Source organism: Neodiprion virginianus, chromosome 6 (assembly GCF_021901495.1).
Source record: "Neodiprion virginianus isolate iyNeoVirg1 chromosome 6, iyNeoVirg1.1, whole genome shotgun sequence".
Classification (NCBI taxonomy): domain Eukaryota; kingdom Metazoa; phylum Arthropoda; class Insecta; order Hymenoptera; family Diprionidae; genus Neodiprion; species Neodiprion virginianus.
Window position 1 is genome coordinate 18919326 of NC_060882.1, and position 12553 is coordinate 18931878.

At 39.4% G+C, this 12553-nt stretch overlaps 2 protein-coding genes across 4 annotated transcripts in view; both read right to left on the reverse strand.

Annotated features, from left to right (window-relative positions):
* The window catches only part of LOC124307775 (uncharacterized), an 84075-nt gene extending 75928 nt beyond the window's left edge, over positions 1 to 8147 (reverse strand). The window contains exons 1-5 of one of the 2 annotated variants that reach the window (XM_046769831.1): positions 7731 to 8147; positions 6334 to 6471; positions 3487 to 6225; positions 2605 to 2738; positions 1094 to 1232 (exon numbers count right to left, since the gene is read on the reverse strand). In XM_046769831.1, coding sequence (XP_046625787.1) covers positions 1094 to 1232; positions 2605 to 2738; positions 3487 to 6055 — 2842 coding nt within the window. In that variant the 5' untranslated portion in view covers positions 6056 to 6225; positions 6334 to 6471; positions 7731 to 8147. The remainder of the gene's footprint in view (positions 1 to 1093; positions 1233 to 2604; positions 2739 to 3486; positions 6226 to 6333; positions 6472 to 7730) is intronic. The other variant, XM_046769830.1, reaches the window with a different exon arrangement.
* A 502-nt stretch (positions 8148 to 8649) lies between these two features.
* LOC124307795 (gephyrin) lies at positions 8650 to 12080 on the reverse strand. Of its 2 annotated transcripts, none has more exons than XM_046769881.1 (11): positions 11883 to 12080; positions 11345 to 11496; positions 11065 to 11252; positions 10779 to 10989; positions 10421 to 10696; positions 10177 to 10243; positions 9987 to 10101; positions 9614 to 9889; positions 9408 to 9547; positions 9064 to 9251; positions 8650 to 8962 (listed from the first exon to the last, which is right to left on the reverse strand). In XM_046769881.1, the coding sequence occupies exons 1-11, from the start codon at positions 11956 to 11958 to the stop codon at positions 8720 to 8722; spliced, it is 1932 nt and encodes a 643-aa protein (XP_046625837.1). In that variant the 5' UTR covers positions 11959 to 12080; the 3' UTR covers positions 8650 to 8719. The 2 variants fall into 2 exon arrangements, with proteins under 2 accessions (XP_046625837.1, XP_046625836.1); XM_046769880.1 differs by lacking the exon at positions 11883 to 12080 and adding an exon at positions 11565 to 11709.
* Between the last annotated feature and the right edge of the window lie 473 nt (positions 12081 to 12553).

The window sequence follows — 12553 nt, forward strand, 5'->3', positions numbered from 1 at the left end:
TTCTCGCACTTTGAGGAACAAAGCTTGTTTGTTGTCGAATCTAGCATTGACCCATATATTGCGGACCGTACCAGTATATAAAATAAAAATCGGTCATGGAAATTGATTATTCAATTTATGGGGAATTATGCGATTACTTTGGATGAAAGATATTCACCGCACGAGGACAAAATTTATCGTTACTGTGAAACGACTCGGTAATTTCAAATCACTACATTTTTTTTGCTTTAAAAATTGACAAATTTTGAAAATTTATGTGAAAACAGCTCGAATACGAAAAAGTTTTGATAGGTATTATAAAATTGTAGAATTTTCGGAATAGCTGAAGAACATGAATCATCCAGTTTCAAGCAATTACTATAGTTTATTTTTCCGGCATAAACGAATTTTCTGCAAATCACAGCCTGGAAACAAAATATGTTAAGCGCATTCATGACCCAAGTTATGAATACTAAACTTGGATCGCCGTTATACATTATTTATAAAAGATTTACAAAGGATTTGTTTACAAGGAAGATCAAAAGTAGCTATCCAATCTACTGGAACCGCAGGCCAAAAAAATATTGTGGACACTTTTGGAGTTTATCAAAGAATCGCACCACATCGCGATTGAATTACAGACTTGCCAATTATCAAACTTTCTTTAACTGAAAATTGATACCGTTCCCAATCAATTCACCTCGATAACTTTAGTTTTTGGGTATAATTCCATTGTTCCGAGGCTATTTCGAACATCGTTACACATTTGGTAAATCGTTAAGCTACCAGATCGATGCGATAGACTCGGATCGATGATCGAGAGCGGTTGCCTCTTTCCCAGCAATCGTCATTGTCCTTTTATTATCGCGGTAATTATTCTCCGCGCATTGAAGGCAACCGGAGCGCGTATTATGACGTAGGTACAAGCAGAACTGTATATACCCAATGGTAATGATACAAAGAGTTCAACGGTGCTCAAATTGCGAAAACAAAGACCAAAGCAGAGCTAAAGCCGATCACGAAAGCGGACGGGGTTCGTTCGTTTGCCTCGGGTCGACTTTGCGCGGGGCTTCTTTTAGTCCGTTTAATTTATTTATTTTTTTCATTGACTCACCGTGCTGATGGGGGGCTGAAAACGCGGAGTGTCTTCTCGGCGACATTGGCGGATGGGGTGGACCTTGACTTCCCGGTGGTTGCATCGACGACAGGGCTCCCAGGGGAGTGTAAGATTTGCATGGTTGTTCGGGCTTCGGCTGAAAACGAACGGGGTGGAGGGATTCACCGCGGAATCAATTATATTACCCTCGAAATAACATTAAACAGTGCATCGTATCGTCAAGGTGAATATTGACTCAACCCTTTGTAATATAATAATTTACATTACATCGCAATAATAATTCTCGAGTATTGAAAACTTATGAGTATGCCATCAGAGATAGCAAAAAACCGCAAAGAAATATGTCGAAAAGTTCTCTAAATATACAAAAAATGTATATAAAATAAGAGGTAAGAATACTTATCACTATGACTCAAAGGGTTAAATTATTCTTTACATTGTAAATACACTTGACAAACAATCATTGTACTTCGAAAATTGAGGATCGATGTTCAACTGAAAGCTTTCGTCTGGAATTACTGTACTTTCTGTTTTTGTATTTTCAAAGAGATCGACTTAGCTTAGGAATATAATATAATAATTAAGAGGAGTCCCTGATCCTACAGAAACCAATTCTACGGAGTGAATGTTCTACTGAAAATATCCAACAGAAATATTCTACAGAATCCAGTCCTCTAGAAATAAATTTTGGCGGGAGAAGACCGTTTCTAAAGAAACCATTTCTACGGAGTAAATTTCTGCAGAAGTTGAAGCCTAACTTATTCTAGTGTTCGGGGAGTGATACGGATGACGCTGAAGCAAGCAGCCAAACTTAGCAGCCAAAGGTGTTAAATTTTGTGGAGATAGAAAAATGCAGTTCAGTTTTATACTCATAATTCTATAAAAGTATTGGGGGTTCAAGGTATTTAAAAAATTTTAAATTTCGGATTTCATTACCTTATTCGAATGAACATTAGAACGTTTGGTTGCTAATTCTCGCTGCTAGTTTCAGTATCGTGTGTCACAGTTATCTTTCGCGTTTTTATCCAAGGATTGTTTGTTCGGGTTTTACATACACCTGACTTATTCTAACCTTTAAAGTGCCACAAATGACTTAAAAACAGTTTCTGGAGGAATAGTTCTGAACTTGTTGAATAATTTTGCCGTAGAAACGCACTCTGTAGAAACTGTCCTTTCCCGCGCCATTTCATTCATTACTGTAGGACTGGATTCTGTGTGATTTCAGTAGAAAAGAAATTGTAGTATATTTTCTATAGAGAACTGGTTTCTGTAGGATTGGTTCTTTCCCATTGAAGAAGCAGGTGTAATATAATAAAAAGAACGACGGTGACACACGATATGCGTTTACTTGCGTCTTTTCGATTCAGATCACAACACAATTTAGATCATTTTGCTATTTCTACCATTAAACAGGAATCTATGTGACTAGTAACAAATTTAATGAAATTCAGGGTTTTATTGTTTCGTTTTTTCGCAGACCACTGAAAAAACGCTGATTTTATACTCACATGCTCATGAATCTCTGTTGCGACCGCGGTTGCCGCGGTCTGCGTATGACTCGTCGAACTAATGCGGTATTGCATACCGGCGATGCTGCAGAATTCTTCGCGGTGTGTAGACCTTGTCTGGTTAACGTAGACGCCTTGAAAATCCGAAGAAATAAATATTTCCACATGTTAACGAATGCAGTTCGCGCGGTGAAATTTGAGAGGCATTTTTTCGTAAGTACGAATGGAGGCCTCGTTGTAATCTGGTATTTTTGATTTATTGATATACTGGAGTTTCCAAAACAGCGACACAATCCAATTGACGGGATTATTGAAAAATGTTCGAAAAGGGGTAGGAGAAAAACTCTGATAGTCAAGTTTCACAAAACCCTTAATTTCTTGGGAAATATTTACATTTTTTAAAGACTGCCACGAAGTCTGTGGAACCACGTATATGGTATCCGATAAAAAAAAGTCAACATACAAAAAAAAAAAAACAGTGGATTTCGAAAAAACCGAGAGGGAAGATTGGTATATAATACATGCCATGCTGTGCTTTACCGTTAATCGATTCTTTCGAATTTTCGAAGGCGTATAAAAAACAAGCAGAATAATGTTTGAAATAATTTGAATCTGAAAGAGGAAATATTTCTCAATACCCTGTTCTTGATTCTTAATTAATCAATGGGATTAGGAAGTCCAATTCACACGTTGAAACGGAGATTTTCGTTCACAGCGGTGGTGGCAAACGCGAATATACCTAATCAGCAGTACAGGTATGCACCGAATCCGAAATACAGCGTGTAAAAATGTAAGCGACGATGTTAATCGGGTGGAAAAGTATGGTATCGCTAGTAATCAAAAGTGCGTGACGCTCTGATTACCAGATAATTATTCCTTTACCTGTGATGGTAACGTCGGTGTCCTGGTTAACGATGACGACTTTTTTCGGCTGCTTGATAACGTCTTCCGTGTCTGATTGCGAGCCCTGGCGTGACTTTTGTTTCTCCGCCTCCGAGTCGCTCTGCTTCCGCCTCCTGACCACCTCGACTTCTGAATCGCTCGAAGAGTCGCTCGTCGTCGAATCCCTGCAGTGATACTTCTCGTCGGAATAAGACGCGGCAAGTATCGCCGAGGCGTTCAGGCTGGCCATACGTTTGCAGACGACCATGTCCTTAAGGTCCATCACTTCCTCGTTCTTCTTTCGTCTTTTCGTCACCTTCTTCTTACTCGACTCCAAGTTCTTCCGCTCGTCCGTGGCGCGTTGGTGCTCATCGTCGGATGACGAGGACGACGAAGAACTTTCCATCATGTCCCAGTGTTTGCCGCGTAATCCGGGTACGTTCCTCAGCTTCCGCTTCGGGGATATTTCTTCGACCTTCGCTGGCTTTGTTTCAAACTTTTTCGCCGGAGTTGAATCCTTCTCCGTTCCTTCCTCCTTGTCCTTATCTTCCTTCGCTTTTTTCGGCTGTTTCTCCTTATCCGGTTTAGGCTTGCAGTATCCACCTAGATAAACACCCCCCGTTTCGTTCTCGTACAGACAATGAACTTTCGCCAAGGCATTCAGCGACGCCACTCGGTGACGCTTCGGTCCTGTCCAAAATCCGAACAATCTCATTCTCCGCACGCGTTCCGAGGAGGCGTCTGACGAAGGGCTCTTTCGGTCTCGGTCCTTCTTCGAATTGCGGTTTTTGCTCTTCGCGTTGCCCGCCTGACCCTTCGCCTGGTTTTCGTCTTCCTCCTCCTCTTCGTCATCGTCGTCGTCATCCCCGTCGTGATCGTCGTTCTCTTCGCCACCGGATGACGCGGATATGGATGACTCGTCCCTGTCGTCGGTTTCGAGTTTCAAATCGACTCTGAGCGATTGCACATCGTCGCAGTTGTTCTCCTCTTTTGACTGGCTGAGAATGAACTTTTCTGAACCGTTTTGTTCGACTGCTTTCGACTGTTTCAAGAGATCCTCCAGCGTTACTTCTTCCGAAGTGTCAGATTTCCGGTCCGAGTTGTCCGATAAGCGTAAGTTCTCAACCTTTGCGCACTTCTTCGATACTTTCGGCTTGGCCACTTTCGTTTTGCAGCTTATACTTTTCCCAGACTTTTTATTACCCTCCAAAGTTTTGTTCCAAGATTTGTAATCTCCGACCTCGTTGGTGTCGACCACCTCTCTTTTTATATCTTTCGAGTCGAGTTCAGGTTCCGGCGTATTTTCGAACTGCGAATCATCGTTGTTGACAGGGCAGTGCTGCAACAAGTTCTTCACGTTATCCGACTGCGTAGCTGAATTGGCGCTCTTCTTCTTACCGACCATTTTTTCCGCCATCTTTATCATTTTCTCTTCCTTTTTCGTCGAAGAAGTTACGTTTGCTTTTATGTACTTTCGCGGTGCCACCTTTGATTTCATCTGTTTAGCCAACTGCGGCCCCTTTTTGTTTACTTTAGTCTTCGTCGCAGCTGATAGTGGAGGTGGTGACTTTTTCTTCGACTTTTTCGCCACCTTGGCGACTTCCGGTTCACGCAGATCCACATTTTTTGAGTCTTCCATACTCAAACTTTTGACTAGCTTCAATTTAGTTTGTATCAATTTTTTCGATACCGGTGCCCGAGACGCTATTTTTTTAACAAGAATTGTTTTCTTCACCGCGGGCTTTTTGCGCGGCTGTTTCACCTTTGCTTCTTTCTTTCCTTTCGCATTCGGGGATGATTTTTTACCCCCGTTTTCTTTTTCGGGCGATTTCTTCTTCTCACTTTTTTTACCCACCTTGGAATCTCTCGTCTTTTTCTCATCCGCCTTGCTCATTTTCTTTTTCGTCGCCACGAAAGGTTCGCAAATCTCTAAATTCTCTTCTGCTGCAGCAGTTTCCTCCACGCGTTGAACAGTCTTCCCCGATTCTTCGGCTGGCGGTTTCTTTTTTTCCGTAGATCCAACCTTGATAATCGTCTCATCCTTTTCCTCGTCAGTTTTCTCCTCGATTTTTTCCAATTTTTCGTGCCTCTTCTCGTGGTCTTTGCTCTGCTTTTTCTTATCCTCGTTCTTCTCCAATTTCTTCTTACTTAATTCTTCAGGCTTTTTGCTCACCTCTTCGATGATCTTGTCCACCGTACAGTTACGCCTATCTAATTCCAACTTATCGTTGGTTATCCTCTTCCGCTGATCATCGACCTTATCCATCTTCTTTCTATCGTCAAATTTCTCCGCCTTGTTTTTCCTATCCTCGATTTTTTCCGACTTCCTCTTATCGTCCGGCGACTTCTCCGCCGCCTTTTTCTTCAGATCGTCAGACTTATCGGACTTCTTCGTCGAAGCCTGGAGCATCGCCGTCGCCTCGGCGCGTTTCCCCTTTTTTTCATCCGTCTTCTTGTCCCTTTTCGGTGGGTCGGAGGTCAGTTTCTCCGGGGATGCTCGTCGTTTTTTAGCGGCAGCAGGCGTCGCGGCGCCCTTGCGCGCTGTTACCGCCTTCTTCTGTGGCTTCATCGTACCAATTTTTGATTTCTTCTTCACATTTTAACCGCCACCCCTAGGGTTAAACCTTCCATGAAGTATTTACTCGATCGTGCATCATTCTCGATCAGTGAATCATCATATTCGGCTTACGTTCGATATTCCTATGTTCCAAGTCCTGATCGATAGGGAATACGAAATATCTGCAACAGTAACAGAACAGCGCATCCGCGGTCTTTTATTTGTTTCAATTACTTAGGCATTCTTGTACCGCAACCGCGGTTTTATTTTAGCCTAGGTAACGTGATTACCTCCGAAATCTATTCTGATCAAATATAGAAACTGACGGGTACGTTGTGCATCGATGTTTCTTTGTTTCTTCTACGCGTGCTTAATGCTTTATGTATACATATGCATATTTTCGCCTCGTAATAACACTGCGGACTGGACTGTGGATAGTAATATAACTGACAGTTAATTGCTGCTTGCACTCATCAGACATAATAGCAATTGTCGGACGTCCCGTTTCAGAATTTATTTACGTTTTTATGGATTACTAAATTATTTCGTCGTTAAAGAGGAAAAAATATTTTTTTTTTTTATACCGCAAAAACGACTTAAAACTCAGTGGGCAAAAAAGGAATTGTTAGAAACAATTTCTACGTGCAGTTCCAGCTGAAGACTTTGACTGTAGCAATGCGATATTACCAAACAATTTTTTTTTCTGTTCAAGTTCGTCAACTATGCGTACAAATATTTTCTCCAAATAGATTTTAAAATTTTGTTACGTATTACGTTAAAAAAACCGTTGCATCGTGTTGAATGTAATCGTATAGGCACGTATCGCATTTCAGACAGATGGTTCAGCACGTTGCGCGCAAGATATTTTGAATCACATCGAACCTTGGTGCGGATGCGTGCGAGATTTAACCTTGTACACGAGGTTTTATCCTTGTTACATGCATGTAAATTTAATAAAATAGCGGGTTACATATACAGCAAAAGATCGAAAGTGAGAGAACATTGAGTGGTGAGAATTTTGTCCCCAGATATTTTTTACATTTAAATAGACATTTTAAAACTCCGTTATGTCACGTAGGCCGATTAGAGGCAACTAATAGGTAGGCATGTATACATCCCATTTTCGATTGACCTTAGGTCTTTTTTATCCTTGAGTATTTCAGTCGGAAGGTGGTGCCGGTATTTTTAACATTTCTTTATATCATTTCTTTTTTATTCGTGATGATTTTGATGAAAAGGTACGCAATAAAGCACTTTGACAATGAGGGAAACTACGAAGTCGTGAAGTGGCGGAGGGAGGGGGGAGCGGGGAGGGATGATGAAAATGAAGCGAGGATTGTGGGTAATAACAGTAGTAAGTTTAATAACAATGATAATAACAACAAACAAAACCCTTCTCGGGGTGTCCGTAAATGGCTACAAGTGGCCGAAGGGGAGAGAAGAGAACACCACCACTGCAATCGATGATATTTTTCACACCTGGTACTCCGTACGTTAAATGGGTAAAATAAAACTGGTAAACGTGATTCAATTATATCGTTCGTATATGCCTTACGTATGCTTTGGCTTTGTTACATTCATTTTCTAACACTCCCTTCGTGTTATATGTACATTTACAGGAAAACAGGGAAACTCGGCCTACATAACGCAGGCCAGCGATGTTTGACAGAAAAATGAGATTGTTTACCTCTGGCAAGAAGGCCCTGAGCTGCCACTTGCCCTGCGAATAGGTTTCTTTCTTTTCTTTGTTTTTTTTTTTTTGTCTTTTTTTGGTCGTTTGTTTTTGTTTCTTTCGTTATTTAAATGTGTGTATATATTTACTTGAATTTGTTTTTTGTTTTTTTTTTTTAAATTGATTTCTTTTGGTTTATTTTTTTATTTTTTTTTTTAAATCACGATTCTTACGAGGACGAGCACGCGTTTGATCCTATTTTAATGTTATAAATACGCACGCGATCACTAAACGTATTATTTATCGATAATTTGAACCGTCAATTTTGAGGGCATTACGTGAATATCTCATATTCAATATACCGATCCTCGAATCACTCGACGTCCCTGCCCTTTTCCCGTAGCCTCGTCGGCCATCTTATTCCTGGTGCATCTCGTTCGGCCCTCTAACCGACGTAGCAAGTTTCATCAAACTCGACGGCCCCTGCTCAACCGATAACGTCCGTGTGGATAGCTTGGACGCAATTGAATTAGCCACTTAATATGATACTTGAGGATCGCTTTTGCGCTAGCTGTTGTTTATTTTTATACTCTGCCCTGACTTTGCCGTTTATCTCAAGAATAAGTTGAGGAAGAAGGAGATAGAGAAAGAAAAAAATAATACATTGTAATTACGCAACAAGGCTCGCTTGAAAAATATTCGGAATGTTTGAAACACCTTATTCTCATCGTTCGTGAAATTTAACTTCTTGATCATTATATCTTATTGCTAGTCCATTAGCACAGATATCTTTCGGAATGAGTTTTGATAATTCGAAACAATCGCAATCTGAAAAGACGTTCAGACTTGTTGAGTGCGAAATTCCGTAACATGAACGGTAATATTACAGTAATTTTTACAGTGGTTGTAAAACGATACACATTCGTACGCCAGATACGATTCTGAATTGTAATTTATTCTTACATATAATGATTAAGTATAGAAATAATCTTTCTAGGTACATTTCATGCGGAATTCTGATTGAATCCCATCAGTCGTGCATTAACTAAATCCCCTTCTTTCAATTGCGGTCTCTCCTTTGTCCATCCAGGCAGCATCAACAACGCATTCGCATTTTTACAACTAAGTAGCTTACTGCTAATTTGATTTCCCGTACTTTGCGCTTTTGGAATTGGATCCTCTTCCTCCCATATTAAAATAGCTCTAGCATATTCCGGTCGTGGGTCTAGCTTGTAGGAAGTGGTCAACTGGAACATAAATTCAGTTTAGAATTATATATCATTGGTCATTAGCACTGTTGCTGTCCCACATGTTCGTTCAAGTCATAAGCAGCTAATTATCTTCATACCTTAGCAGTTACGACAACTGGTTTTGATGAATCTCCGCTGAGGCATTTGAGTAATGGCAATGCAAACAAATGTCCTGTTACCATTGCAGATACAGGATTACCGGGCAAACACAATATATATTTTGTTTTGCCATTATGCTCGCAAGTGGCATACGTTGTCGGTTTTCCTGGCTTCATATTGACTCGTCCTATAATTTGAAAAGATGTATATAGGCGCAGAAAAAGTTCTTAACTTGTCACATAGAAGTAGTACACAGAAGCTTGTTTTATGATAAATACAATATTTCTGATTCCCAACTTCTATGTGCTTCTGCTCATATATACGCTGTATGTAGTATGCATACCGAAATGTATAGTGGCTTTAAAAACGTTTTCTAAAATCGGTTTCAGCATGTCTTTGTCACCCATCGAAACAGATCCAGAGGTTAGCAGGACGTCAACTTCTTCAAGTGCTTCTTTCAACGCGTTGATCATTGCATTCTCGCTGCAATCAAGCGAAATACACCGATATACAATAATTTGAAGAAATGTTTAGTTTGTATAAACTTACTCATCCTTAGCAATCCCACAGTCTTTTGGACTGTACCCATTTTCCCTAAGCATCATCATCAGTGTTATTTTATTGCTGTCATAAACGTGACCAGGTTTAAGTGGTTCTCCGGCCTGCTGTAATTCGTTGCCTGTAGATAAAACTCCAACTGATGACAATTGCGTTACTCTAACTTTAGTGCAACCGCACGCAGCTAAAATTCCCATTTCAGCTGCTCCTATTTTGGTATGTGCTTTTAAAATCAAACTGTCATTTTGAATGTCACTACCAATGGGTCTGCAATGGGAAGGTAAAGAAAGCAAGTAAGTCACTCAGTATTTAGTTATATTCGACGTATTCTAAAGATTACTTTTTAATGCGCTATATACCTTACCTGATGTCCAGCCCTTCTTTTGGTTCAATTAATATGTCGATTTCTCCTTCCTCTAGACCGTCATTACTAGTTTTAATGAGCTTAGTGTCTTCAACTTGTACAACTGCGGTCGCCTCTAAATGGATGATAAATCACCATACAGATTAGGGAACAACATCAAATAATTAACAACTCTTCTTCTGCTACATACCATTGGGAATGGGGGCTCCTGTGTTTACCCTGACACATGTCCCACGAACAAGCTTTACCGTACCTGGCTGAAAATTTCCAATTTTGTTAAAAACATCTGAAACTAAATAATCCAAGATGGCAATTACTATCTGATCTGAACCATAAAAACAGCAATACCAAAGTGATCACATTGATAGCAGTAAATTTTTTAGTAAGCCATTTGTAACCATCCATTCGACTGATTTTTATAACTCTACACTCACTGTTTGCCCTGCTTCTGTGCCACCTAACACTTGTCGCAGACCTTTACCGTCCGAGGCAATAACGGCGTATCCGTCTTTAATAGATGCTCTGAATGGAGGTAAATCGCAGTAGGCGTAAATATCATCTGTGATTACTCTACCGTAGGAGTCCCAAACATTTATAATCTCTGCATCTAAAATGTGCAGTGATTTACTTATGATCCCTAGTGCTGCGTCCACTGAGATCATAGTGTACGGTGACTCTCTAAGTCTATCTGCAACACTTGCCATACGAGCCTGCAAAAATAGTAATGTGACAATTGTTGTAAGTAATTATATATCAAATTCACTACTGGGTTGTATTCACATGATATCTTACAGAAGAAATGGTTGATTGATGGTGAGAACAATGATGCTCTTGGCGATTTTGCATCTGAGTGTGAGTATTAGTAACTTTTGTGCGCTCTGCTAAAATTAAGTCAACTGCATGGGGAATCACCCTGGCGATAGCTTCAAAGCATTCCTTCACAGCCTTTGTTGATCCAGGTAGATTAACAATGAGAGTCTTCTTACGAATTCCACAAACTGCTCTGAAATTTTGTTTAATACCAAAACATTAAATTTACATTGAATGGAAAGATTTCAAGCAAGCAATGAAATCTCACCTTGACAACATTCCCATTGGTGTTGCTTTCAGACTTGCCATAAGCATAGCCGCGGACAGTCCTGGTGCCTCTTTTTCAAGAATCTTTTTTGTAGCCTCTGGGGTAACATCTCGTTCTGAAAATCCAGTTCCTCCGGTGGTCAAAATTACATTTACTTTGAAAATGTCAGACCATCGAGTCAGCGTTGCCTTTAGTAGATGACAAATAAATAAATATATCAAACAATCAGGAATGATGCATGCAAATAGACTTTACATCAAAATTCCTTGCCGATGCCTACCATAATTTGATACTCATCGTCAGGAACAACGGTTCTACATGTGACCTGCCCCTTGATCAGTCGCCCAGTTTCTGTTAGATCACTGCTAATTAATCGCTCCAATTCGGGACCACTATTGTCGGTCTTATTACCACTGGCACAGGTGTCGCTTACTAAATAATAATTTTAATATTTATAGTGATTAAATTACCAGTTGTCACTACATTGTTGTGGTGAATACCTTTTTTATAACAACTGTTAATAATTCCAATTTTCATTCCAACAATAACAATTTCGAACTCATAATAACTCCAATGTAAAAAATTGGCCATACATGACAACTGTTAGTTTAAAAAAATAGTTTCGAGCCAGTTAGGTCCAATGATATACAAGGTCTAATATTTTTAACCTTAAAGCAGACTTGCATCACAGGTTAAATGGCTCATTTTTTTAAGTTTTCACATTGCTAACGAGCATACATTTTTTGGACTATGTGCAAATGTGAAAAATTTTACTTGATAGATAAAAGTAGCTACAAATTATAAATTTCTCCACTCACTGGTCAATATGCCAAATGTTACAGATGCCATGTTGCTAGCAACTGCTCTATCTTTTTTTAGGCAAATCGAAAACATAATAGCAGTGTTATTTACTCCCGGATGCTGATAATTGTTGCTTGTTACGAAATACTCCTATTCACTGATCGTAGAAAGTTAGCGTTATGAGAGCAATAAATGCTTCAAAACTTTTACCTGTACTAACGCTATCTATTTTATATAATTTCTTATCAAAAAATCTTAACTGTCAACGCCGTAATTAGTTATGTTTGCTTATGAGACATACGTGTACTTACCGAGATAAATGTTAATTGATTGGGAGAGTGCATGTAACAGGCTGCTCATCAATAATCAATTGTTGGCAAAAAAATTGGGAAAAAACTCCATTGGAAGTATTCTGAATATTGAGAAGTTACTGTTACCTTCTATTTTATTGTAACCTTTGCAAAGAAGTTTAAGTGTGAATTGAACTAAAAAAAGTTAATCATTTAACCGATTACAAATATTTGTGACCGTTAAACTTAGTGATCTTCCAGTGGTGATAATGCAAATGTACAGATTTAGAATATTGCCATATTTTGCAGTTGATCAGAGGAAAAAAAAACATGAGTATATTATTATGTATGCCAAGAATGTACAATTCATTTATTGCAGTGAATAATGAATCAAAATT